This window comes from Pinus tabuliformis, chromosome 1_2, assembly GCF_031772625.1.
Source record: "Pinus tabuliformis cultivar Carrire ecotype Pingquan chromosome 1_2, CPIR1, whole genome shotgun sequence".
NCBI classification, from domain to species: domain Eukaryota; kingdom Viridiplantae; phylum Streptophyta; class Pinopsida; order Pinales; family Pinaceae; genus Pinus; species Pinus tabuliformis.
Window position 1 is genome coordinate 353,762,675 of NC_142298.1, and position 27,864 is coordinate 353,790,538.

Genomic DNA, 27,864 nt, shown 5'->3' on the forward strand with positions numbered 1-27,864 from the left:
CTGGCGTTTTTGAAGGCCGAGTTCAAGTTTGGTTTGTGGCAGAAGTTGTTGTCCTGTTATAGAACAAATTTTGGTCTAACTTTTGAGGTGGTTGAGCTCTATTGGAGAACTGTTGTATGGATCTTTGGAGGCTAAGTCAGGTTGGCTAAGGAAGTGTTAAGGGAGTTGTTAGCTGAAGTAGTTGTGATGTTAAGGTGATGATAGGGTCAAGCCCTATTGTGGACAGAGGTGCAATAAGAACAAGGTTATCATGGACAATTTTTGTGATAGGTCTATGGAATGCATAAGGTGAGTGTTTAGTGTAAAGGTTGATAGGCCGCAAGAAGCAGAGCTTCAAGGTTGTAAAGGCCTGTTTAGTTCCAAGTGTGTTGAAAAGTCCTATGTAGCATAAAGAAATTTATAGTGTTGAGAACAAGTTTCCACATGGGAAGACCTTCTCTTTGAACATATAATAAACCTAAGCAATGATAGTTGAATAGTGAACAACAAGAGTTGAGGAAGTTGAAGTGCCAAATGGGTAGAAATCTTTTTGATCAAATACAAAAAGCTAACATACAGGAGATCAAATCTAAAGAGTCAAGTCAAGAAGCCTCGTTGAAGAGCAAAAAGTTAAGGTGTACAAGACAAGTGGTTGTGATCAAGCTTGAAGGCGCAAACCTAAGGGTTGCATGGTCAAATGACAAACCATAGAAGAATTTGTTGAGGACCAAAAGTTATCGATGACAGATCCAAGAAACAACTTAAAGACATAGGTTGGTGCCTACAATTTGTTGTGTTGGTGCTTAGTCGAGGGGGATTGGTGTCTCCTGTAGATTGGTGCCTAGATTCGCTGAGTTGGTGCTCAGCCAGGGGAATGAAATCTCTTGTAGGTTAGTGCCTACAAAAATTGTAAGTTGGTGCTTACTTTGTACAAGGAAGTTTACAAAATAGTTACAAAGAAAAGATGTATAAGTGTTTCTTATGTAAAGATCTATGTTTCATGATTTATGTGCATCAAATGTTTTAAAAGAAATATAATTGAAAACAATGAAATGTTGATTCAGCCCCCCTCTCAGTATTTCCAAAAGTAAGGACCAACTTGAAGGTAGGCCACCAACATACTTAATGTGATTCCCTTTTTCTTGTACAAATTCTCTTGTTCTCTCTAATATTAAGCTATATTTTTATATATTTGATGTGCACATAGCCGCTTGTCCCTTTCTGGTGACCTTATTCAATGTTTTAGCAAGCTTTAAAAATGGATTATTAGAAATTTAGAAGCACTAGAAAAGTTGTACCCGAGGTGCCCTGGCTCCTACTTCTTGGAAGCTTTTAGGATTTCTCAAGAAGGCTACAATTTCATTGATTTCCTCTTTCAGAGCATCAATTCCTGCCATATCCTTCAAACGCATTGGGGGATTTTTTATTCTCTGTATAAACAATTCAGCCAAAATTATTGTACATTCAAATAATAATGCTGATAAATCCAATAAAAATATATTTCAAGAATTGAGCTCACATAGAAAACATGTTACTGCTTCATACCTTCATTCTGTCGAAAGCACTTTGTATAGGGTCAGTTTTCGTTTCTTTTAAACCAGAAGACACTTCCTTCCACAAACTTCGCTGAGAAGAAAAAAAAAAGGAAATAGACTTAACATTTTATCATAATAACCAAATAAAATTGTCTCGGTGATTCTTTAACAGATATAATGTAGATTTCAACAGCATGCATTTCCATCCTAAAGAGAAAATCAACGTAGATATGAAAGCAATGGAAATGTTTAATTTATATGGTTAATACAAGAGAGAGAGGTTTGGAGTCTGGACATGTCACATAGTAGTAAGTTTGATTAGTTCTAGAGGGTACTTCAAAGTTCAAGTAGATATAATTGGATTGGCATGTGTGGCATATGAACAAGAATAACTCCAAGTAATTGTGTTATCATTTCATATCACAAACCTATATTAGTACATGTTCACAAAGGAAGAAACTCATCATTAATTTCACTAGTAAAACCTCCAGTTTCACACATCCAATTTATCTCCTTCCTAATCCATATGCAAAGCTAGAACAGAAGCTGCATGGATAGGAATTAAACAAACTATATTCATTCCTCAATACAGGAATTCTAATCTCTTGGCTCATCATGGAAACTTGAAAATATACCAGGAAAAGCATCTCAATAATGAAAATTGAAATAGATCCAGCTTCTATTCATATCCATATGCTACAACCTACACTGGAAATGGACCCAGCCTCTGCTCTTTCAGAAGATATGTTGAATTAGCAATTTAGCACCAAACCTCCAAAACCTAGGAATCATGCCAACCACATGAATATATTGCAGGTGCATACATACATACATGTAAATACTTCTCTCGAAAAGATATCACAATGTTGGCAGGACAGTTTGCTTCTTCAAAGAAAACAAGTCTTTCCTGAGGAGCTTCCTGGAGTTACATATTTCATTAAATCCCTTCAAACTTATCCAAGAACCTTGTCTTATTAACTATCCTGATGCCTTCTAAAACAGGTCTGGGACTTCTCACTCAGTGGACCTGGATAGTTAAAGTTTAAACTGTTGCTTGATAAGAAAGGGAAACACATAATTATCTTACTAACTACTAAATACAAACAGAATCTGCATATACTAAAATATATGTCATAATGTCGAGACTATAGAACAGAAAATAGAAACTTATACTAATGGATATGAATCCAAAATCACAACACTAGGGTCTTTGGCAAGTTACCTACTATCTGTTCATTTTTTGTTAAGCTTGACTGGGCAATAGCTACTTTTAATATGAGCAACGTAATGAACAATAGTTCATTTATGGGAAAATATCCAACATAAGGACGATAAATATTTGAAATCAAGGTTACATGAACCATGTGTGAGATTGGAATCAACAGAAGAATCTAGTGCAGATGCAGTACTTATCCAGAACCTAGGAATCAACCCAAACCCTATTTTTAAACATAGATTAAAATATATATTTTATATTGAGAAAAAACTAATGAAATCTAAATTTAAGCATATCAACTATTTACTATTTAGCATTCATACTCATATTGCCAATTCGAGAACGAGAAAAAACCACTTAAGTTTGTTGAAGATTTAATCACTGAAGTTGCTAACAGTAGCATCATCAAATATTCACTAGTAGGTGACTGGACCAAGGTTACTTGGGAGCGGGAGCGGAAGCGACATTTTCAGAAGCTCCCGGTTTGGGAGCGATTCCGAGAGCGTTTTTATATAATATATATTTCTATTTTTATTTTTTATATTTTAATGCATATATGTCAACAAAAGCATGTAGAATGATGAATTAGATATAAAACAACAACAACAACAAAACATAGATTGAACCATATAACAACAATCATCTAGAGGTTATAATCTTCATCAACCACGTCCACAAGTTAGTAGCATAGTAACATACAACATATTGAGTCTCATGATTCATCAATCTTAATGTTTCAAGCTTTCAAAATTTAATATATAACATTTATCATCATTGATCACCAAAGCTGCACTTGTAAGCTAAGTGTAACCATTATAACAAATAATATCTAACATGAAATGAAATGTTATAAAACGAAATGAAACAACTTTCAACTTTCACGAAGCATCATATTCATAATTCATTACTAATGATTTATAATTGCCAACTTCAAACTTCAAACTTAAATTGTCATATATTGTTTACAAAAAATATCATAACAGATATGAAAGAGTCAATAGTTATAAAAACTACTAGAAACTAGAAAAGACAAGTAAATCTATTTTCTATTGCTAATGCTTGGGCCTCTTGCCGCCACGAAAAATGTCTAATTTTTTACTCTTGTTGGAAAATCAGGATCTTTGTCATTAATATCACCCTCTAAGCATTAATATCTAGAGGTATCTTTGTCATTACCTCTCGATCTATATAGGGATCTTTGTCATTAATATCACCCTCTAAGCATTAACATAAGATAGAAAAAAGATAGCATGTCAAGTCAAGATTTTGTTTGAATGATGCATACATTTTTAGGAGGGTCATGATAGAGGAGTTCGACAACCAATGTCACTAACATCAAGTTACACAGAGGGATTGGTGCTCTTGATTAATTACGAGTTCCATACCCTAATACATGACAAAATCCAATGGAAAAATTGCAACCCCCCCAATCCTGAAACCCTGAAACACTGATAAGTCTGTTGGATTTTGAATGTGTTAAAATTGGCAACTAGGGCCAAACTCCATGTGGGTCATCTTATTTATGGCAGCTGATATTTTTCTTGGACTCCTCTCATCGAGAGATGTAGGATTGATCTAAAAATCTTCCGATTCCGATAAGTATTCATGGAGATATGAATTTATTTGTGCTATGGGACAATTCATCAACGTCGACCAGAAACTAAACTACCCCCACCTGCGCTCCACGTTTTGGTATAAATACAAGTGCCTTGCAAGTCATTTTCACACACAACTCTCTTGAGATTTCTTCTTCTCCACTTGTTTTGGCTATTAGTGGACAGAAGAATCTAAAAGGGAAAAACACAGGTCTAGAAGGAGACCCTATACGCAGCAAAACAAGGATGCCCTAGCCACTGTCATAATGAAGCCTAGTCGCAAGTCTTGAGAAGGTTTGACCCTAGTTCAAAGGGAGATTTGTCCATTGTTTAAGGAAGCTTCAATAGCCCTAGCCGCAGTCTATTCATAGACTAATCTAGTCCTATCATGCCCTAAACGCAGGTCATATCAAGCCCTAGCTAAACGCAGTCATGCCCTAATTTGGAAGGGTTTGAGACAGCCCTTAGACGCAGCAAAAGGGATGCCCTGGCCGTAGTGAAGAGGCTCATATACACAGCCATAAAGGCTCCTATACGCTGCCCATAAAGGCTCCTATACGCTGCCCATACCTGCTCCTATACGCTGGCCTAATCTATACACAGCAAGGCAGCTCTAACCACAGCAAGAGAAGAGCCCTAGTGACAGCATGAAGAATGAATGTGTTTGGGAGTTGGCAAGTGTTGTTAGTTAGGCATTTGGATGGCACAGCTGTGTGAGGGAGATAGGTAAAGGCGTTGGGCCTGAAACTACCTCAAAGGGGCAGAATGCAGGGCAGCATCTCTGTGGAAGACAACAACAGTCATTAAGTTTAATTCTGGGCCAGTTTTGATGGGATGTTAGGGATTGTGGTTAGTACCCTAACCAGTCCCAGAATTGCAGCAGTGCACAGTAAGTAAAGCAGCATAATGATGTGATAGGTGGCAGCATGATGAAGGAAACATGGTGCAGTATGTTGCAACAATGTCAGAGCATGGTAATGATGAACATATAGCAGCAGCAAGAATGTATTGCAGCAACAAAATGATTTGGTATTGTAGCAGCAGGATGATGAGGTATTGCAACATGCATTTGGGTGCAGCCTAGTGCAATGAAGAGCTCAGCATAGTGCAGCATGAGGAGATGAAGTACAGTGATGGGTACAGTCATGATTAGTGAAGCATGATAAGATGCAGCATAGTGATGATGGGTGCAGCATGGTGCAACACAGTGAGGTGCATCATGATGATGACGTGCAGCACAATGATAGGTGCAACATGGTGATGGAGTCGCCTTGGAGAATCAGTTGAAGCAGCATGTCTCCAACTGAGTTCAGCTACCTCATGTATCATCTTCTAAGAGATGATCTATACTCTTATATAGATAAATCAAAGTGTTGACTTTTGTTGTATATGTACTATCTCTCTCTCTGCTGAACAATTGAAGAAAATATAAGAAGAATTGATCAAGGGTTTGTCCCTAGCTAGCACCACATCTTGTGTCCTCTTGTCTTGGCTTGTCTTCTGCAATTTATGTTTATGTTCTATCTGCAGTTTACTATTATGCTGATGTGATTGCTAATCTGGAAAAGATATTGAGCAAACTGTGAAAATTGAAATAAATTTCTCTAAGCATAGAACATATCTAAACTTAACATGGTATCAGAGCTCAGGTGAAGACAAAAAGAGCAATCACTGAGGACAGTTGGGAACAGACAAAAGGCTCAATGGATTCCTCATCCCTCTTCAAACTCACCAAGGGTGAAGTCGAAGCAGAGAATATTATTAGAATGGCGCAGCGAAAGCTTCTAATGGTCTACCTTAATATCACTTCAATGGGAAATCCGAATCTAAGGGTGGAAGGAAAGGCAAATGCCTTGCTTACAATAAGTTCGGCCATTATGCAAAGGGGTGTCTGAATGGTAGGGACACATCACTTGATGATGATAACAATCATTCCAGGGGCATCTTCAATGATCGGAGGAATGACAGGTAATGCAGGTCATCAAGGAAATGGCCAACTCTTCAAAGAAAGAAAGGGACTCCAGGTATGAAGAATCAAATGTTGTTTCTGACAAGATAAAGCAGCATTATCTTATATTGGCCCTCTCCTCCAGACTCTTTGGGAATCTAGCTTATTGATTGTAGTGCTTCAAGGCACTTCATTGGATAGAAGAGTGCTCTCTCTAATTTGGTAGAGATGGAAACAATCATGGGATTATACTTGGAGTCAATGCCACCTATCCCGGAAAGGGTGTAGGGAATGTTACCTCTCAATTGAATGAGGGCAACTCAATTCATATAAAAGAAGCTCTTTATGTACCAGATCGCAAGAAGAACCTGGTGTCCATTTTGGCAATGGAAGTCAAAGGTTTCAAGGTGGCATTCATCAATGGAAAGGTACGTGTTTGAAAATAGAATTTTCAAAGATGCTTTTATCCTTAAGTTCAGGGTTGGCTATTTGTATCAAGTTTCAGGAAGTCCATTGGAGACCATGATAGTTAACACATCTCATCTATAGCACCGGAGGTCTGCTTATTATGGGGCCCTACCCGATGTGATTCAAATGGTGACAGGGATGCCTGAATTCAAGAAGAGCATGAAGGTACATGTTCGAGATGTACCGAAGGAAAATCTTACAAGGGGACCATTCCCCTCATGTAGCAGGTCCACGGGTTTGGAACAACCCAAGGGCTTTGAGATTCATGATCAAGAATCTTATGTATGCAGGTGAAAGAAAGCCCTTTATGGCTTGAAGCAAAACACCCTGGACTTGATATGAGAGGATTGATAGTTGTCTGACGAAGCTGAGATTCACTAGGAGTGAAGTCGATCCAAACCTTTGCTTGAAGGTTGTGGATGATAGTCCTCTCATACTGGCACCTTATGAGGACGACCTCTTTCTAACAGGTGCAGACCCTCTCATTTACAAAAGTAAGAGGGAGTTCATGTAGGCAGGATGAGTGGTTCATCCTTCTCCTACCAAGGCACAATCATAGGGTAAGTGGTTCAGCCTTCCCCTAGTGATTTGTTGTGTACAGGGTGAGTGGTTCAGCCTTCCCCTGGGATACCCCTTGTGACATGTAGGCAGGACAAGTGGTTTATCCTTCTCCTATTGAGACATCCTACCCATGCAGTCCGGGACTCATGGGAAGTACCTCTCATCTGGCCAATGAGCAGGTAAATGAGGATAGGGACCATAGTACCGATGGATGCATCGTGTTACTACCGTACTCCCTATGCTAGGATGATATTGATCTGGGATCAATGAAACTGACTTCGGGTCAGTATGAGTGGTTTGAGACTCTCGCTTGTGATATTGATCTGGGATCAATGAAACTGACTTCAAGTCAGTATGGGTGGTTTGAGACACTCTCTTGTGATATTGATTTGGGATCAATGAAACTGACTTCGGGTCAGTAAGAGTGATATAACTCATTCTATTTTGGAACTGATCTGGGATCAGTAAAAGTGGTATGACACACTCTCTTCATATGGGACTGACTTCGGGTCAGGAGAGAATAGTATGAGACATTCTCGATTAATTCTTCTTCTTCATGGTTCAGCAGAGCAAAGCAGTGCAAGGCACTGATGGCAGAGATAGTACAGTCTGGCAGATCGATCAACAGATAGAGTTCTTCCTAGTTGAGAGGGAGTGTTAAAATTGACAACTAGGGCCAAACTCCATGTGGGTCATCTTATTTATGGCAGCTGATATTTTTCTTGGACTCCTCTCATCGAGAGGTGTAGGATTGATCTAAAGATCATCCAATTCTAATAAGTATTCATGGAGTTATGAATTTATTTGTGTTATGGGACAATTCGTCAACCTCGGCCAGCAACTACACTGCCCCCACTTGTGCTCCACGTTTTGGTATAAATACAAGTACCTTGCAAGTCATTTGCACACACAACTCTCTTGAGATTTCATCTTCTCCACTTGTTTTGGGTTTTAGTCGAAAGAAGAATCTCTAAGGGAAAAACACAGGTCTAGAAGGAGATCTGATACGCAGCAAAAGAAGGATTCCGCAGCCGCTGTCATAATGAAGCCTAGTCGCAGGTCTTGTGAAGGTTTGGCCGCAGTTCAACGGGAGATCTGTCCACTGTTTAAGGGAACTCCAATAGCCCTAATCTTGGAGCCCTAGCCGCAGTCTATTCATAGACTAATCCAGTGCTATCATGCCCTAAACGCAGGTCATATCAAGCCCTAGCTAAACACAGTCATGCCCTTATTTGGAAGGGTTTGAGACAGCCCTAAGACGCAACAAAAGGGATGCCCTGGCCGCAGGTGAAGAGGCTCATATACACAGCCATAAAGGGTCCTATACGCTGTCCATAAAGGCTCCTATACGTTGCCCATACCTGCTCCTATACACTGGCCTAATCTATACGCAGCAAGGCAGCCCTAACCACAGCAAGAGAAGAGCCCTAGTGACAGCGTGAAGAATGAATGTGTTTGGGTGCTGGCAAGTGTTGTTAGTTAGGCATTTGGATGCCACAGCTGTGTTAGGGAGATAGGTAAAAGCGTTGGGCCTGAAACTACCTCAAAGGGGCAGCATGGAGGGCAACATCTCTGTGGAAGACAACAACAGTCATTAAGTGCAATTCTGGGCCAGTTTTGATGGGTTGTTAGGGACTGTGGTTAGTACCCTAACCAGTCCCAAAATTGCAGCAGTGCACAGTAAGTAAAGCAGCATAATGATGTGATAGGTGGCAGCATGATGAAGGCAACATGGTGCAGTATGTTGCAGCAATGGGACAGCATGGTAATGATGAACATATAGCAGCAGCAAGAATGTATTGCAGCAGCAGAATGATGAGGTATTGCAGCAGCAGGATGATGAGATATTGCAGCATGCATTTGGGTGCAACATAGTGCAATGAAGAGCTCAGCATAGTGCATCATGAGGAGATGCAGTACAGTGATGGATACAGTCATGATCCGTGAAACATGATGAGATGCATCATAGTGATGATGGGTGCAACATGGTGCAGCACAATGAGGTGCAGCATGATGATGAGGTGCAGCACAATGATAGCTACAGCATGGTGATGGAGTCAACTTGGAGAATCAGTTGAAGCAGCATGTCTTCAACTGAGTCTATGCTCTTATATAGATAAGTCAAAGTGTTGACTTCTGTTGTATATGTAATATCTCTCTCTTTGATGAACTATTGAAGAAAATATAAGAAGAATTGATCAAGGGTTTCCCCACATTGGGGTTTGTCCCTGGCTAGCGCCACATCTTGTGTCCTCTTGTCTTGGCTTGTCTTCTGTGATTTATGTTTATGTTCTATCTGCAATTTACTATTATGTTGATGTGATTGCTAATCTGGAAAAGATATTGAGCTAACTGTGAAAATTGAAATAAATTGCTCTAAGCATAGAACATACCTAAACTTAACAGAATGAAATCTAAAATTCTACTTTCTCCATATGAAATCCAATGAGGTCACAACCACTCTCAAACATCTTGAGTCATTTCATGATGATGTTAAAAATTTAAGTAAATTTAATCTTCATTTTCATCCTTTTAACATTACCATGAATCACATATCAATACTAGGGCCATAGGCTTGATCATTAGGCTGCCCCACTCAAAACTTATTTGTTTCTTTGAAAAAAATTGCATTTGGAATATCACTGGAAAAAAAAAATTGCAAAAAAGACTAAACGCTCCCAAAAAAACCAAGGAGCATTTTTTTCTGCCGAGAGCGATTTTGGGAGCACGCTCCCAACCGGCTCCCGCGACGCTCCAGCTCAGAGAGCGAATTGGGAGCAGGATCAACGGGGGGGGCGCTCCCCCGCATTCCTGGACTAGACATTGAGTTTGAAGGTGACTTTTTTCTATTAAAGGTAAACAAAACATAAATGGTTAACAAGCCAGAATCCAACGCTGGATTTGAACCATAGATCAAAGTCTGCATAACTACAGAGTATTCTACGTAAGAGAGAACTGATGAAAAAAATGAAAGTAAAATCAGATACTTCAGATGATGAAAGTGCAAGTAAAATTTTAAGTATGGTACTTTTGATACTGTCTCTACTTCTTCAAAGTAATTTTACCAAGTTATCACTAAAGTTAAAGCATGAGAACCCAGAGGCTTCAAAATCTCTTGAGAACCAATTTCCTTAACATCACAACAAATTTCGAAATTTGGATCCAAATCCTAAATGACAAGGAATGAATCCTTCAAAAAATCATGCCAAATTTAGAAGAATCACTGATTCTTCACTTCCTACACAATCCAAATCTGGGTACAGGAGAAGGATCGGCAAATCTGGTAAATCTAGTTCAAATCCATAAGAAATAAAAATACATAACTGAGAATGAGAAAATGAATGAAACGACACTATATTATGTAAAATTGTGTATAAATAATAAATATAGACTGAATGGTCACATACATGAATATGCATGCCTTTTATACATGCACCCTTTGATTATTATTATTATCATCATTATGTACTTTCTGTTTGTTACAATGCATCTCTCTTCAAATATACTTTGACCTCAAAGCATAATCTGAAAAGCTACATCCTTATTCTTGCATGTAATGCTTTCACCTAATGCTCTATATTTTTTGGTGTCATGGTTGAAGAAAAGAGGCAATGCCACCTTTAAAAAACTGAACTGAATTGTCGAACTGAAGAGGGTTCAATCCACCCTAGTGTTTCGGGGTGTAGACCCACCCTGGTTTCAAGTTTAGTGATTCCTCATCAAATTTAATGCCCAACCCACATTTAATATGCTGTTGTCATAAACATGAATATTTTCACAAATTGAAACACATAGAATCTACTTCTACTTTTGCCCAACCCACATTTAATATGCTGCTGTCATAAGCATGAATATTTTCACAAATTGAAACACATAATATCTACTTCTACTTTTTCACTTATGCTTAGTGATAAAACACAAGCTTGCACACACAAATTTTACACGGCTTTTTTTGGTCAAATGACCATGCAAAAACCCCTAACAGAAAACCAGTGAGAGAGGAGGAATTTTTATTTCTTCTGAGAATTTATTACAGCAGTCAAATCAACAATCAATGCAACTTATCTCCCTTGGGAATTGTGTCCATATTACTTAGAAATTTGTGCTGCCTCATCTCCTTAATTTCTCTGCCTAAATGCCTTGGAAACTGTGCCCAGTTTGTTTCAAAAATTTGTGCTGTACAGCCCTCAAAATTTGTGCACTGTCTACCCTTGAAAATCGTGCCCAGCTGCTGTATGGCATGAGCATTAAATGCATTGTACCAGCCCTTGAAATTTATGCAATAATGCTGAACAAATCCTAGAAATTTGTGTTGTACCTTGCCTCAATTTTCATGCCAGCTCCATGGGATTTGTGCCCTCTCTTAGCTGTTGTACGGACTACTCTATTTCTCTTCAGTTGTACGAACTGCTCCCATTCTCTTCAGCTCAGCTCCTCTTGTGTTCTCTCCTTTTCTCCAAAACTCATGAAGAATGAAATGGTGTCTCTTCCCCTTCCTTGACCTTTTGTCTTCTCATAAGGAAACCCTAAGATCCAATGGCTGAGATTTGATCTTAGCCATTGAGATCAAGGGTGGAGATATAATCTCTCATTGACCCACTTAAGTCACTTAGACTTTAATACTCATAAATTCACTTTATCCCCTCATCACCTTTTTCATTAATTAGACCAAAAAGTCACTTTATGATTTTAATACTCAAAGTCATTTTAACTTTATTTCTCATAAAGTTAGGACGGGGGTCATGTTGGACACTTTTTCCTTGGCAAGACACCATGCCTTAGGAAACACTTGTCCTTTATACACTTTTTCTAGCGCTCCCACTTACCGAGGAAAATGTTTTTTGCCACTCCCATCTTGTCTCTAAAATTGACATGCTAGCCTCTCGGAAAGGACTTTGTGAGAATATTGGCCACCTGCTAATCAGTAGATAAATACTCATGTTGTACTACCCCTCTTTGAAAATAGTCATGGATGAAGTGGTACCTAATCCCTATGTGTTTTGACAGGTCATGCAACACAGGATTCTTCGTGAGTTTTATACAAGTTTGATTATCGCAATAGATCACTATGGGCGTCAACACCTGACCAAATAAACCCACCCACATCTTGCGAAGCCAAATGGACTCACAACTGGCCTGGCTAGCTGCCATATATTCTGCCTTAGTAGAACTCAGTGCTACTGACCATTTTTTCGACTAAACCATGGTACCATTGCCAAACCCAACCTAAAACAACATCTAAAAGTGTGTGTAGCCAGTCAATTTGACTCCATCGCCATGAACACAGTGCAGACCTTAATATAATATCCCCTGTAGATACTGAAGCACATATTTTGCAGCCACCCAACGCACTTTCCAAGGCTCCACCATCCACTAACTAAGAGTGTTGACTGCAAAACAAATGTCTGGCCTAGTGTTGACCAGATACATCAATGAACCAATCAATTGACGATAAATTGTGGCATTAACCAACTCGGACTCAAAGGCATGAAGCTTCTTCCAGATGGTAATCATAGGCGTGGTCATGGGCCTACAATCCTCCATATGAAATATCATCAAAACGCATGTTGCATACTTGCCCTGTCTCAGAAGGATATGACCCTCCTTGTGCCTGTTACCCACCAAAATTGACAACCCTATAGGAGAAAACATTTCTTCTATTCTTGACAGCCAGTTGGTCGGCCACATAACTAGCAACCCTTGACAGTTGTTGAGAAATCTAGGGGCGGCTAGATTAGGTGATTTCTCTTGCTTTGATAACTACCTGAGATGTATTTTTACTTAACTTGATTAGCTTCTTCTTTTACTTAATTATTATTATGTTCTTTACCATCAAACAGCGACCAAACTATGAAGATCAAATAGCCAAGAATTTTTCTCTTCTTATAGTATGTTCAGATGACAAATTCCAAGACCTAAGACCCTTGTCAAAGACCCCTCCAAGACCAAGTCAACCTTCCTTCTTGATGAGCTTTCCTTCTCGTCCTTGATCGAACTTCTTGTGTGAGAATTGGATGGCCTTCAAGTGAGGTCGATGTCTCTTATAAATAGGCTTCTCTTCTAGGTCGAACAGCCCTATATGAGGTTGACTTATCATTTTATGAAGGCTAACTTGTTGTTGCTTGTTAACAAGGTCTTGGAGGGTGTTTATGACACTTTTGACTATACAAAAAAATCTTTACAAGATACAACATGCCCAAATGGTTCTTACATGTATGACAATTTTCTAACTTACCAAATGCTTTCTTATCTTTCTCTAATTCTTCGGCAATAGCTTGAGCAGCAACTAAATCAGTCGATTTTGCGCATCTAATCTCATAAGATGTATCAACACAAAAGCTTCAAGATACTGCTGTAACAGAGACTTGTGTGGAGGTTTATAATCCTAAGTTATCTCTTTGATATTACCATTGAATCTCTAATTAAATTCTTCAACCGTTTCATGCTCATTCTTCTTTATATTGTTGATGACTTTGAACAGATATCTTCCTTCCCTTTTGTCCCCATATTTACCCTTAAATGCATTGATGAGAGTTTGTAAAGAATCAAAAGAGTTGTTAGGCTTGTCTAAGTACCACTATAATGCATCATCTTCTAATGAAAGGACAAAGAGATTCATTTTGACATCTTCATGATTGTAGGCAACTGCATGAGCATGTCTTAGCATGGCAAAACCCCTCCAAGGGGAAAGCCGGGAAAATCTGTTCTCTTCTTATAGAATCTGCTTCAAATAAGACAACCAAGACCCAAACCCTTAGACCAAGTTCTCCTCCAAGCACCAAGTCAACCCTCCAAGAATTCCTTCTGAGTGGATCAAATCAACAAAGCTCAATCCTGCTTCCAGCTTCAACTTCAACCCCCAGCTTCGACCCTGCAACTACAGCCTTGTAGCTGCTACAAAAACCTTAGGACAATTCTTCAAGAGATCTTCCTTTGAGCAAAACAATGTTTCTCAAAGTCGATGAGATCATATCAGAATATTCGCTCTTCTAGCAACTCAATCTTGCAACTTGTTTTTCTGCAATTCGGACCTACAATTTTGACCTTCCTTGAAGCTGCAGAAACCCTAATTCTTCGCACGTGAGAGAGATAGAGCCCAAAAACAAATATTCAATACTTTTAACTTCCTCCCTTGATCTTCACTCTAGCCTTGTTAGTCTTCTCAGCTTCAGATCGAACTTTTCTTGAGAGATGTGAGTGAGTGAGTGCCAAATGAGGTCGAAGTTGTGTGTATTTATACACATCTAATGGGTTCGAGTACCTTTCTTTAGACTAACTTGAAGCTATCAGGACCAACTTGTGCTAGGATGCTTCTAGGACTTTCTAGACTCAAAAATAAATTCTTTTACAAGGTAAATCTTGTTGAAAAAAATGTGTAACTAGGTTCGGTCTTCATTAGTATGAAATGTATTCTTGAATATAAAATGAAAAAGAAATTATTATTATTATTGAAGCATGGGTTTCATGCTCAAGTTCTTTTATTTTATAGAACAAGCACCCATTGAGTGCTTCTAGGGTTTGTCCTAGGTATAAGAGCCATTGTCATATATGGAAGACCCTATGGGAACAATGTAAATTATAAAAGAAAAAATATTTTGTCTTGAAAATGTCAAATTACCTCCAAGATCAAGTCAGCCTACATAAGTTGCCAAGTCGGCCTACATGAAGAGCCACGTCCACCCTTGAAGGAAGCCTATATATATAAGAGGAACTCGTCCTCCATTTGGATCATTCACTCACTCATCACTCATACAAAGAAGGAAGCAGTAGAAGGACGAAGAAGAAGGACAAAAAAGGTCAAAGTGTTTTGGGTCTCTCTACTTTCTTCTAGGAGTGTGAAGTTAGGGTTTCAACACTAGGCAAGTCTAAAGTTCGATTTTGAAAATAGAAGAACAAGGCAAGCGAAGGTCTCTTAGGGTTTCCTACTAGCCCTAAGACTCACATCAAGGCAAGCGAGATCAAGGGAAGAGCAATTAGAGGGAGATTGAAGTCTCCTAAAGAAGCAGCTGCAGTTGTTGGGGACAAAATTTCGAATTTACTGGGAGGTCGAAGATATTGCAGCAGGAGGCCAAGGAAGACTTGATCTTGGAGGGTATTTATTTGAGTCTAGGTCATGGTATTCATCAATTGAAAGATTTGAAAGATAACAAGAGATTTTACGAGTTTTCCCATCAAGGGGAGGGGTTTTGGCCCTAGCTTGTAGACTACATACTATGTCATTGTTCTTACTGTTTTGGTAGTTGTTTGATGTATTGCACATTGAAATAAGAAAGATCAAAGCTAATAAGTAAAAAGCTAACACAAGTAGTTATCAAGTTAAGAAAATTAACATATACATTGCCCTATTGAATTCTCAACATGGTATCAAAGCTTAAGTTATCTAAGAGTATCATGAAGATCTCCTCTACAACAAAGAAGGTCATCAAAAGGATTACAAGCCATCTCATGAAAAGGATCAAAAGGGTATGGAGTCTCATATTATCTTCAGAGAAGGACTCAATCACAGAAAAGCATGAAGGACTCTTCTCTTATCTCTCTAGGACATTTTAGGATGAAGACATCTATGATCTGGGTAATTAATAGTGGTGCATCGTGTTGAAGGAAATGTAACTAGGTTCAGTCTTCATAAATGTGCTTTTGATATTTGTATTTATTCAAGAAAAGAAATATTATTTTTATTATATTTGTCAATGAGTTCTTGCTCATTGAAATAGGTCTAGCACATGTTAAAGTGTTATAGCCTATAGGTCAGTCAAAGAGTCAAAAGAAATGTTGAGAACCTTAAGGGCATGTTACACTATGTATAATTATGTATTAGAATCAAAGAATATACCTCCAAGCAAAGTCAAGTCTCCTCCATGCAATGGCACCATCAAAAGAAGCAATCCGAAATAAATAGAGCAAGTCGGCCTGCAGTCTTCAAGTCAGCCTAAAGGAGGGACAGACCTCTATATATAGAGGTTGTCCACTCCTCCAACGTCAAGTTCATTCACCTCTGAAATCAGCGAAGGTAGAAGACCAAAAAGGAGAGAAGAAAACGCAAGTTTAAGGAGCCTCTAGTGCAGCAAAGAAGAAGAAATCATCACTGAGGGTTAAGGATTGTTTCTAGGGTAAAACGCAGCTACACATCGGAGAAAGGAAGGGTCCTCCTGCGGTCATAACAGCAGCAACTCACAATCAACATATCTCATAATTTGGGCTAGAAACATAGGCCTAAAAGGCCTCCAACTCAAGGAAGAAACAAGGAAGAAAAGCGAAGTTAATAGGATTGTCCTAAAGCCTATTACAGTCACACGTGCAAAAAGAAGGAAGTTGTCTCTACTGCCATAACAGCCCCCCCATTACAGTCATACAAGTTCATTGGTTGGTGAAGAAAAGGAAGATATCATCCCATGTGAAAGGGTCTCATCAAAGATCAAAGATAAGTGTCTCTTCTAGAGCAATGCAACAAGATCTATCAACAGTTTGGGGAAGTGCTCAGCTGGACCAACTGATTCTCAATTTACAGAATCTAAAGATCCTAATGTTTTTAATTTCTGAAGTCATTTTATAAAATATTTTTACTTGCAGCGTTTTTTTGGGGCTTGTGCCTCTTTAAAAATTTCAAGTTTATTTATAAATTTGTGCAAAATTGTTTATATCTAGCTAACATAGGGCTTTGACCCGCAAATCTACTAGATCTGTAGAATATTATTGTAGAATTGTAAATATCAATTTTTTTTATTCAATGAGGTTTTGGGTATTTCATATTTTTGTATATACATGTTTTGGGGTATGTTATCTTTTATTTGTGCAGGAACAGACCTAAAGATTGCGAACAATCTTTGTGGATTCTGGAGATGAATCTAGACCCTGGAGGGCATCCCCATTTTGTTTGCAGGTTAAAGAGAAAATACAAGAGCCTGGGCAATTTTTTTAGGGCCTTAAGGCCCTGCGTTGGCCATCTCCAACCTCCTTCTCGGCCTCCCTCCTTGCTCTAAGCCTCCTTGCTCCACGGCATCCTCTGTCCTCCATTTTCTTCCCCCTCAGCCTGCTCCTCGGCCCTCACTTCGGCCTCCTCTTTCCTTATCCCTCCACCTTCTTACGGTCTCCCCTCATTCACGACCTCCCTCACCTTCCTCTCGACCTCTTCCCTCACCTCCTCTCGGCCTCCCTTGCTTCATTCTTGGCCTCCCCTCATCTCACTCTCGGCCTCCATCATTCCCCTTTCAGCCTCCCTTTCTTCACCCTCCTTCATCACTAAATTTTCTCCATAAATTTCCCTAAAAAATTTAACAAATTTTTAACAAAAAGTTTTTCACAAAAAAATTCTGAGTTGAGGATTTTCAGTGATTCAGGCAACATATCTTCAAGTGTCTTCAAGCCCCTAAGGGCTGACTGGTGCACACCCTCTAACCTTTCCTCATTTCATTTTGAAAGCAAGGCTAATACTAGCATAGATTTGAAATTAGCTGGAGTATAGCAGCAAATTTAATTTACATTTTCTATTGTTGTACATTGCAAAGATAGAAATTATCTTCAATAACTTTTTGCATGCTAATTGACAAATTTATGAACATTGTTTCACTGTTGTTCAGTAATTTATTTCTGAGTTTTTAGATCAAATACATCAGTAGATCATAAATAAATAAACTCGGAAATTTTCTGAATTGTAGTTATCAGTTTGTCATTTAAAAGTTTCTGTTGTTATACATAGAAAAATCTTAATATCGCATGGTTACATGACTGCTATTTTAGAATATATTGTTGGCATTAACATTTCATTTAAGAGCATATTACTAGACTAATATTTCATTACTGTGATCTGAGTTTAAAACGCCTAGTTTAATTTCTGAAGTTCATTTTTTTTTACATGTTTATGCAAGTAGGACTAATCTAGTTTTACTTATGCATTTGATGATCTTTGATTGAGTACCTTATACAAATGGATTTTTGAGTTTAAAGTGTTTTATTTCCAACAGTTTACATTTCAGTCCTATTGTACATTTTAGTAATTACTTTGTGCATATTTTACATTTTACAAAGCTGGTATAAGTATTTGTTTCCACATTAAGATCACCATTTTTCTGAGCCTTAAATTAAGTAACATTTAAGATATATTTTAGAAATAATTTTAGGCCCTCATTTAACCAAGTCCCTACATTTCACATAGCTTTAGGTTTTGCACTTGCATATGAGACAGTTGAATCATTCAGCAGCAGTTTCCCATCCTTTACTTGGACCTTATTTCCTCCGCAATATAGTTGACTCCACAAGGTACTGGTATCACTTTCCTAAAATCAAATTGAATCCTTCAAAATCTTGCGCAATCTAAACAAGTATTGGTTGCTTAGTTGTGTCTCCCAGATTGATTGGTTCCCAACTAAACTTCCCTCATTCCATTTCCATAAGGTCTACCCCCCTTAGTCTGCTATTGGGAGACAACTCAAACATAGTGATTGGAGATCAATGACAGCCCCCGATCTGAGCAGTTGTCACGGTGCCTAGACATTTTCTGCGACAACATTTTTTGGCGCCGTTGTCGAGGACCAATTTATTGGACCTTGGCTTTACGACAATTCTCATCTTTCATCTTCTATCCTTCATCTTTCATCTCGAGTGTCTGAGTTAGATTTTTATCCAAGTGGCGACTCCACTTTATTCATTTCCTACAAGGGTTTGCACTAGAAGAAATTCAAGTACCCTGATTAATCCCACTTTGTATCCTGAAAAGGTTTTTAGAGTTCGATTAAACAAGCTCTCTTCCCGTGCACACCTTGATAATCTTGGAGAAGAAGCTCTCTCTGATATCCATTCGCTTTTTTCAGATCCCATTTAGCAATACATCATGGATGAATTGTATCTTCCTTGCAATTTCGCTAACATTCAAGGTTACCCGCATGACCTTCCTAATACAGGTATGGATAAATTGCCTTCTTTCCAAGGCAATAATGCGGTAACCGTTAAAGATCATCTTAATCGCTTTAGGCATTTCATTAACAAATGGGGTGGTGTTAATGTTGCTCATGAGGATGTGAGGATGAAGCTTTTTGTGCTCTCTTTAGAAGAGGATGCTTTAGATTGGTTCACTGAAAGACCTGATCATTCCTTCAATTCATTACAAGCTCTTACTAATGCCTTCAAGGAGAAGTTTGGAGATAAGAGGGAAGAAAGGCATCTAGTTAAAGCCCTAAGTATCATAAAGAAAAAAGAAAATGAAACCGTTGAGGAATTTAACAGAAGGTTTAATGGTATTGTTAAGGAATTACCTCAAGATTATAAACCTCCTGATAAATCTCTTCGAGACTTCTACATTGATGCTTTTAACATTGATACCTCTTATGAATTAAGATGTGCTAAACTTGTTGATTATAAGGAGTGTCGGACTTTAGCCAAAAGCTTGAAAAGGATAAGAAAGCATTTGGGAAATCCGAGATTCCAGGCTTTGATAGAGCTTCCACAAAGCTAAAAGAGCCTAAGGGTAAAGAAGTTAGGGAATCTGAGGATGACCCTATGCAGAAGTTACTTCAAACGCTAGAAAGCATGGAGCTTAACCAAGCGAAATTAATCTCTAACCATGCTAAAGAGATAAGTACTCTGCAATCTAGTTTGGTCCAAATGGAAAGGTCGCAAGCTCAAAGTTCCCAACCTAGAAATAATAGCAATAAAAATAATAATGCTTGCCAGGGGAAAGGGAAATCAAATGAACATTCACCACCAAATCCCCTTGAATCTGCCAATCTTGTTGAGGATGCCCCTCCATATTGTAGGGCTAGTTATGCCTTGCATGAAGAAGCTACTTGCCCCACTATTAAGAGAATTGTGGAAAGTGGGATCTTTGGGGAAAGTAACTAGATTAATGTCGTTGGTAGGGAGTATCACCTATCAAATGAAAATTGGGAAAGGGTTAAGGATCATAGTCATGATGTCAGGCCTTTCACATCTTCCTATAGTATCAATAATTTTGACCATGACAATGATATGTGGTTAAATTATTCGATGAAAGGCCCTCTCCAGATCAAATTTAAGAAATTGTGAGAGATAAGGGGCTACCTTATCAAAGAAGGGATAAAGATCAAAATGATAATCATGCTCCCCTTCGAAATTTTAGCCCCTCCTCTGAAACGAATATTGATCTGGGTGGGATGGTTGAACAATTCCAAAATCTAGGTTCTTGTCACCGAAGTTTTGAAAATCCCTTCCCAAAGGGCTAAGTTGTTAAATGCCATTGAGAATCCTCATATTAAGGTTGCTCAAGACAAGGCTCCTGAGACTATCAACCAAGATGCTCATGTGTATCTGCAAAGTATGGATTCTGACAACAATGAGCATCAACCATTTTTCATTACCTTGATGGTTAATGGTTACAGATTGTACAATTGCATGTTAGATTCAGGCGCTTCAGGTTATGTTATGACCAAGAGGGTCATGGAACAGCTAAATTTAAGGATTTCCAAGCCTTACTACAACATATGTGCCATGGATTCTAAGAAAATCGAAGTTCATGGGTTAATAAAGGATTTGCAAGTCCATTTGTCTATCTACCCTAACATCATGATTGTGATGGACATAGTTGTAGTTGATGTTCTTGATGCTTGGGGTATGTTATTGTTTAGGAAATGGGCCTCTGATCTAGGAGGAAGTATCCAAATGAATTGGTCATATGCTATGATTCCTTCTCCTAGAGGTTTCGGATTCATTAGACTAAATAGGGAGCTAGAAAGAAGATTCCATGTGTAAGATCCTAAGAGACCCCATAATGAGGTGATCACCAACAAACCTGGCTTGGGGAATTAAGCTAATTTGTCTAATTCCATAATCCCCTCAAAAGTTAAGGTTGATGAAAATATAAGTGACCTGAAGGGTCAAGTATGGTATATGCATTTTGATGGTGCATCGGGTAGGCATGGTAAAGGTGTTGGGATTGTGTTGAAGTCTCCCTTGGGGCATGTTTTCAAATTTGCCTATAGATTAGAATTTGGAGCAACCAACAACGTGGTTGAGTATGAAGCTTTGTTGTTGGGCCTTGAGTTGGCAAAGGGCTTAGGGGTTAAATTGCTTCATATTAAGGGAGACTCTTATTTGGTTATCATTCACGTTAAAAATAAATTTACTTGTAAGAATCAAAGATTGAGAAACTATCGGAATGCAATTTGGGATATTTTGGAATACTTTGACGCTCTTGACCTCGAAGCTATCCCAAGAGAGCAGAATAGTTTGGCCGATGAGCTTGCTATAGCCGCATCTACCTTGCAGTTGTCTGATGAATTAGTGAAGGATAAGATTAAAATGGAAATTATTTTCAGACCTTCTGTTCCAGATAACTTAGAGCATTGGCAATTTTTTGACAATGAAAAGAAAGCGATTCGCTTTTTAAATAGCTTGGATGAGTTTGAGAATTTCTAGGTTAGATATAGGGAGGATGGATCTAATGACTATGAAGATATTATAAACCCTATTCCCAGGAATGTTGTTGCCTTAGAGCAACACTTTGATCGACATGATGCCATAAAGAAAGGAGAAGAGAATAAGATGGATCCTAGCGAATTTATTGAAGTAAATATAGGTACTCCTAGTGACCATGAAACTGTTAAAATTGGTAAGGGTACTAGTAAGGAAGAAAGATAAAAGATAATCGATTTACTTCATGAATATCGAGATGTCTTAGCATTTTCTTATGATGAGCTAAAGGGTTATAGGGAAGATGGCATGAAGCATACTATCCCTTTAAAGGATGAGAATGCTAAGCCCTTTCGCCAAAAGCTTAGGCAGATAAACACTAGGTTGGCCCCCTTAGTTCAAAAGGAGCTTGCAAAAATGCTCGCAACTGGAATCATTGCTCAGACTAGGCATTCTTCATGGTGTTCCAATCCGGTGATTGTTAGAAAGGAGAATGGAACAATCAAACTTTATGTCGATTTCAGAAACCTTAATCTAGCATGTAAGAAGGATAATTACCCTTTGCCAAACATGGAGACTATGTTGCAAAGGATAACGGGTTCTGGAATGATGTCCCTGCTAGATGGTTTCTCTGGGTATAATCAAGTTTGGGTTAAGAAGGAAGATCGACACAAAACTACTTTCACCACACCATGGGGTACATTCGAATACATTCAAATGCCTTTCGGATTAACTAACACTGGGGCTACCTTTCAAAGGGCTATGGACTATGCCTTCAAGGGTTTGATCGGTAAAATTATTGAAATTTATCAGGATGATCTTACGGTTTTTTCTAAGAATTGTATCAGTCATATAGGTCATCTTAGGCAGGTTTTTAATAGATGCAGAGAATTTGGAATCTCTTTGAATCCTGCTAAGTCTGTTTTTGGAGTAACAAAAGGGAAGTTGCTTGGTCACATCATTTCCAAGGATGGGATCAAGATTGACCCTGAGAGGGTTGAGGCAATCCAAAAGATTCCTCTCCCTCATAATCTCAAATCCCTTCAATCTTTTCTTGGGAAAACCAATTTCCTTAGAAGATTTATTCCAAACTACGCAGAAATAGCCAAAAGCCTATTCAAAGTTTTCTGAAAAAAGGATGTTAAATTCTTATGGAAAGACGATGGCAAAAAGGCTTTACAAGAAATCAAAGGTGTTATTGCTAAAGCTCCTGTCTTAGTTAGTCCCGATTATTCAAAGCGCTTCGTGATTTTCTCTTTTGCTTTTGAAGATACCATTGTTGGTGTCCTATTACAAAAGAATAAAGATAGTCACGAATAGCCTATAGCTTTCATGAGTAGAGCCCTTCAGAATTCTAAATTAAATTACACTCCCATGGAAAAGCAAGCCTATGCCTTAGTTAAATCTCGTAAGCATTTCAGTACTTATGTGGGTTATTCCAAGATCATTGCTTTTGTCCCACACTCTACTATTAAAGATATATTAACTAAAATTGATTGCTTAGGGACTCATGCTAGGTGGGTTACTAAGATTCAAGAATATGATTTAAAGATTAGACCCACCAAGTTAGTCAAAGGTAAAGGTTTGGCTGAAATGATGACCGAGGGAAATGAAAAAGCTCTTGTTTTGATTTGTCTTAACGATTCATCTTCGGCTGAGCTGCAAAGATTAGGAGAGCATGAATGGTACAAGGATATTATTTAGTACTTGTTAAATGTTACATGTCCTAACCATTTAGTTGTTCATAGGAGAAGGGCTCTTAGATTAAAAGCCACTAAGTATTGCCTTATGAAGGATGACCTTGGATGGAGAAATCCTGAGGGCATTGTACATAGATGTGTTGATGAGATAGATTCTAAAAAGTTGATTTCCGAGTTTCATTCAGGATTTTGTGGTGGTCATTACGCTACTAAAACTACCGCCCACAAAATCCTTTGAGTTAGTTACTATTGGCCTTTTATCTTTTCTGATGTTCATAAATTTGTTATAAGTTATCAAGCTTGCCAAATATTCACTAGGAAGTAGAAGCTAGTTGCCCTGCCCCTACAACTTGTTGTTGTTGAGGCACCTTTTCAGCATTGGGGTTTGGATTTCATTGGGAAATTCCATGAGAATTCTAGCAATGGCTACTCATAGCTCTTGACGGCTACCGACTATTTCACTAAATGGGTTGAAGCCATTCCTGCTAAGAATGCCACTGAAAAGGTCATAATGGATTTTATTGAAAATCATATTATTACTAGATTTGGTGTCCCAGCTAAAATCACCACCGCTAATGCCAAGGCTTTTAGTCCTATATAGTTTTCATCCTTTTGTTTTAAGTATGGCATTGTGTTATCTCATTCGTCTAACTACTATCCTCAGGGTAATGACCTGGCTGAATCAAGTAACAAGAGTCTTAAAACCATTATCAAAAAGATAGTAAGAGATAACAATTGGTCCTGGGACAACAAAATCAATTACGCTTTATGGGAAGATAGGATAACTAAAAAGAAAGCTATTAGTAAAAGGCCATTTGTTGGCTTTACCAAGTTGTGGAGTTGGAGCTTGTACAAAAGTTTCTTTACAAAAGAGGAAAGAAATGGAAAGAGAGTTCATTGTTGGTATGGCAAATGTGGCTACAAAATCAAAAAAAACCAAGAATGATGACCCCCTTCCCTTTTTCAGGGAAGGCAACGACAAATTCCCATTTGAGAGTTCTAGTGGGGGACAAGCAGCAAAAAGAAAGGGAATTTCACTTCGTCCAATGGACAAGCTTTTTCAAAAGGAGAAACGGGAAGAGCTTGATCTTACCATTACCTTTTTTTCTATCAAAACTTCATATCCTTTAATGTTGCACGCTCACCTCTATTTATTGAGATGTGTCGAGCTCTAACTCAAAGGGCTCCATCATGGTATGTGCCTCCTGGTTCAGAGAAGCTTAGAACCACATTATTGACGAAGGCAAAAGAAGAGGTGCAAAAAATTCTTGAGCCTATTAAAGCATCATGGCCAACATCTGGGTTAGCATTGTTTTTGATGGATGGACAGATCCAGCACGGCACCCACTCATCAACTTCATAGTGTCTTCTTTGAATGGTCCAGTTTCCTTGAAAGCAGTGGATACACTTGCAGAATACAAGAATGCACAATATATGGGTGAGTTGTTTATTAAAGTTATTGAAAATGTAGGTGTTGATTCTTGTGTGCAAATCATTACAGATAATGCACATGTTTGAAAGGTTGTTGGCATGGTTGTGGAAGCTAAATATCCACAAGTGTTTTGGACATCTTGCATTGTCCATTCATTGAACTTAGCACTGAAATCCATTGCTTCTGATGTGCTTTGGATTGGTAACATTATTGAGGATGCACGGCATATCCGTAACTTTGTACAAATCCATATAAATGCCCTCACTATCTACAAGGAGTACAACAATCTATCATTGTTGAAGATTGCAGATACACGGTTTGCCTCTTCATTCATCGTGTTGAAAAGGTTGAGGGAGGTCAAGACTGCTCTTGGGGCCATGGTTATTTCAAAGTTTTGGTCTTTTTGGAGAAAGACAGATCAAGTAGCCTCTAAAAGAGTGAAGGACACAGTGCCAGATGATGCTTGGTGGGAAAGGGTAGATCTAGTTATTCAGATCATGGACCCTATCATTTCTTTGCTTCAATTTGCAAATGCAGACCAACCCATCCTAGGAGAGGTTTATGAGGGATGGGATTCCATGATTGAGTCTGTGAGGAGCATTATTCTACAGAGTGAGTGCCCCGAGTTTGTGACATCACCAGAGGCCTTCCGTGGTACTATACAGGATATTCTTGTCAGCAAATGGGACAAGAATTGCACACCTTTACATTGTTTGGCTCATTCATTGAACTCAAAATAGTACAACCATGAGTGGTTGAATGGTGGACCTTCTCGCAAATTCCCTCCTCACATGGATGGTGAAATCTCACAGGGGAGGAAAGATGCATTCAGGCGGGTTTTTTAGGATAGAGCATTGCTTGATGAAGTGGAGGATGCCTTTGTAGAGTTTTCCATTGGCACTGGTTGATTTGCAAGATATGACGTGATTAGAGATAGGGGGGCTAAGAAGCCCTATTCTTGATGGGCAAATCATGGGGCAACAAGCCCTCCTCTACAGCAATTAGCCATGAGGCTCCTCTCTCAGGTGACTTCATCCTCTTGTTGCAAGAGGAATTGGAGCACATATGGGAATTTGTATAGTGTTAAGAAGAGCAGGCTTGAGTAGTCCAGGGCAGAGACAATGGTGTATGTGCACACCAACCTTCGTCTTATTTACAGGCAGAGGGAAGAATGGTTGAAGGGAAAGACAACGATGTGGGATGTCTTTCCTGATGATATGGGTCTAGGCAGTAGTGTTGAGTTGGAATTGGCCAACATGGATCTCAATGTTCCAGTGCTAAACCCTGTTAGATTTGATGATGGTGATACTGTAAAGGGGTCATCCTCCACACCAGCAGATGCAGAGGCGACTTTGGATACAAGGGAGGAATATGCACCATAGGAAAGCAGTGGTGACCATGATGATGAGGACAGTGATGCTAATTTTGATAATAACTATCAGGATTGATGACTCATGAGTCATGAGTTACCTACTGCCTTCAGGCTTGTATACTTGTAGTTGTTTTGTATTTTCTATTTCTATTTGTCATTAGCATTGCACTACCTATGTAACACATTTTGATTTTGATGACTTAATGAGAAAACTACAGCTGTCAGTGTCTTTATCTTATTATCTTTTCTTTCTCCTATTGGATCATTGATGAATTGAATATGTATTATCATTTATCATTTATGAATTTAGAATTTATGATTCATTCATTTATCATTTATGTGACATGTACTTGAATTTTGTATGTACTATGCATGCTATAATGTTACTAACTTACTTTGTAAATAGTAAAACTTACATCTAGATGAAGATCTATGTTTGAAATCAATGAATTTATATCATTCATGAGAACTTGTGTAAGAAATATCTAATTTTTAATATATATATATATATATATATGTATCCGAACGTGTCCTGTTCCAGGGGGTCAGCGTGTCCAAATCTGACACTTGAATCCCCATATCCGACAAATCTTGAATCCACGTGTCAGGTTACTTAGTGGATAAGGATATGACTTTTCAGGACAACGAGCAAAACCCGGCAATCTTCCCTCAGACCAAGGATCCTTAAGGCGGTCCACCTTCAGCTGTTTATTTTTATTTATTTTTTATTAATGAATTAATAATTCAATATCAATTATTAATTAGGGTTTCAGCCAGTCGTGGCTTTCTCCATGCTAGTGTGGCCATCACCAGTATGTTTAAGGTAGCAGGGGTAAACAGGGGGATGTTACAATAATATTGGAAAAATCAAACTAAAGAGTGAAAAAACATTTGTAAAAACAAGAAATAGGAAAAAATTAACCAAAGATGAGAACAATGTGAGTAAAAGGTGCCAATGAGAACAAACATCAGTACCACTTGCTTTTGATTTTCCTGTAAAGGTGTCTCAGGCATATCTTGTATACCAAGGGTTCTCTTCCAGAGATATTGAAATGCTAATATAAGAGGATATCCATAAATGAAGCAGTTAAAAGTGAATCCTATCAGCTGCTTAAGTAAAGGAGTATCTGGATTCCAACGAGCTTGGACATTCTTTTCCGCCTCCATCTGATATACCATGTACCATGTTGCTTCAGTATCTTCTTGTACATCCTCAGGCCATGCCATTCCGAAAGACGTCCGAATCTAGAAAAACATATAGCATGTGCAGTTTCAAAAAACTTTCAAGCACAAAACATAAATCACAACAAAACTAAACTAAACTAACCAGCACAGCACAAGAAAATTTGGATGCTGCTTACCGGATATGGAAGAATGGACTCAATAATAGGGAAACCAACTCGAACCATGACCACTTCAAGAATATTACTGAGCTTGCCAAAGTACCAATTAACTGGTACAGATATCACTTTCAACCAGAAAAAATTGAGAACCCTATAGCAAAATCTTAGTGGAACAAGAATTTGATGTCTCAGTTCCCATTCCTTAAATGGTATCGACATATACTCTATTGTGGTCGGAATCCCTGAAGTGACCATTTTCACATAAAGTCCATCAAAGCCTCCAACTTGTTCGAAAAGAACATCAAATGCCTTCAACAGGTTACAGCACAAATAAAT

At 38.5% G+C, this 27,864-nt stretch overlaps 1 protein-coding gene across 1 annotated transcript in view; it reads right to left on the reverse strand.

Moving 5' to 3' along the window:
- Window positions 1-27,864, reverse strand: part of EMB2458 (FtsH extracellular protease family) — a 462,403-nt gene that overhangs the window by 361,516 nt on the left and 73,023 nt on the right. The window contains exons 4-7 of the mRNA XM_089395178.1: window positions 27,547-27,837; window positions 27,161-27,430; window positions 1,525-1,605; window positions 1,278-1,409 (exon numbers count right to left, since the gene is read on the reverse strand). Of these exons, the coding sequence (XP_089251304.1) occupies window positions 1,278-1,409; window positions 1,525-1,605; window positions 27,161-27,430; window positions 27,547-27,837 (774 nt within the window). The remainder of the gene's footprint in view (window positions 1-1,277; window positions 1,410-1,524; window positions 1,606-27,160; window positions 27,431-27,546; window positions 27,838-27,864) is intronic.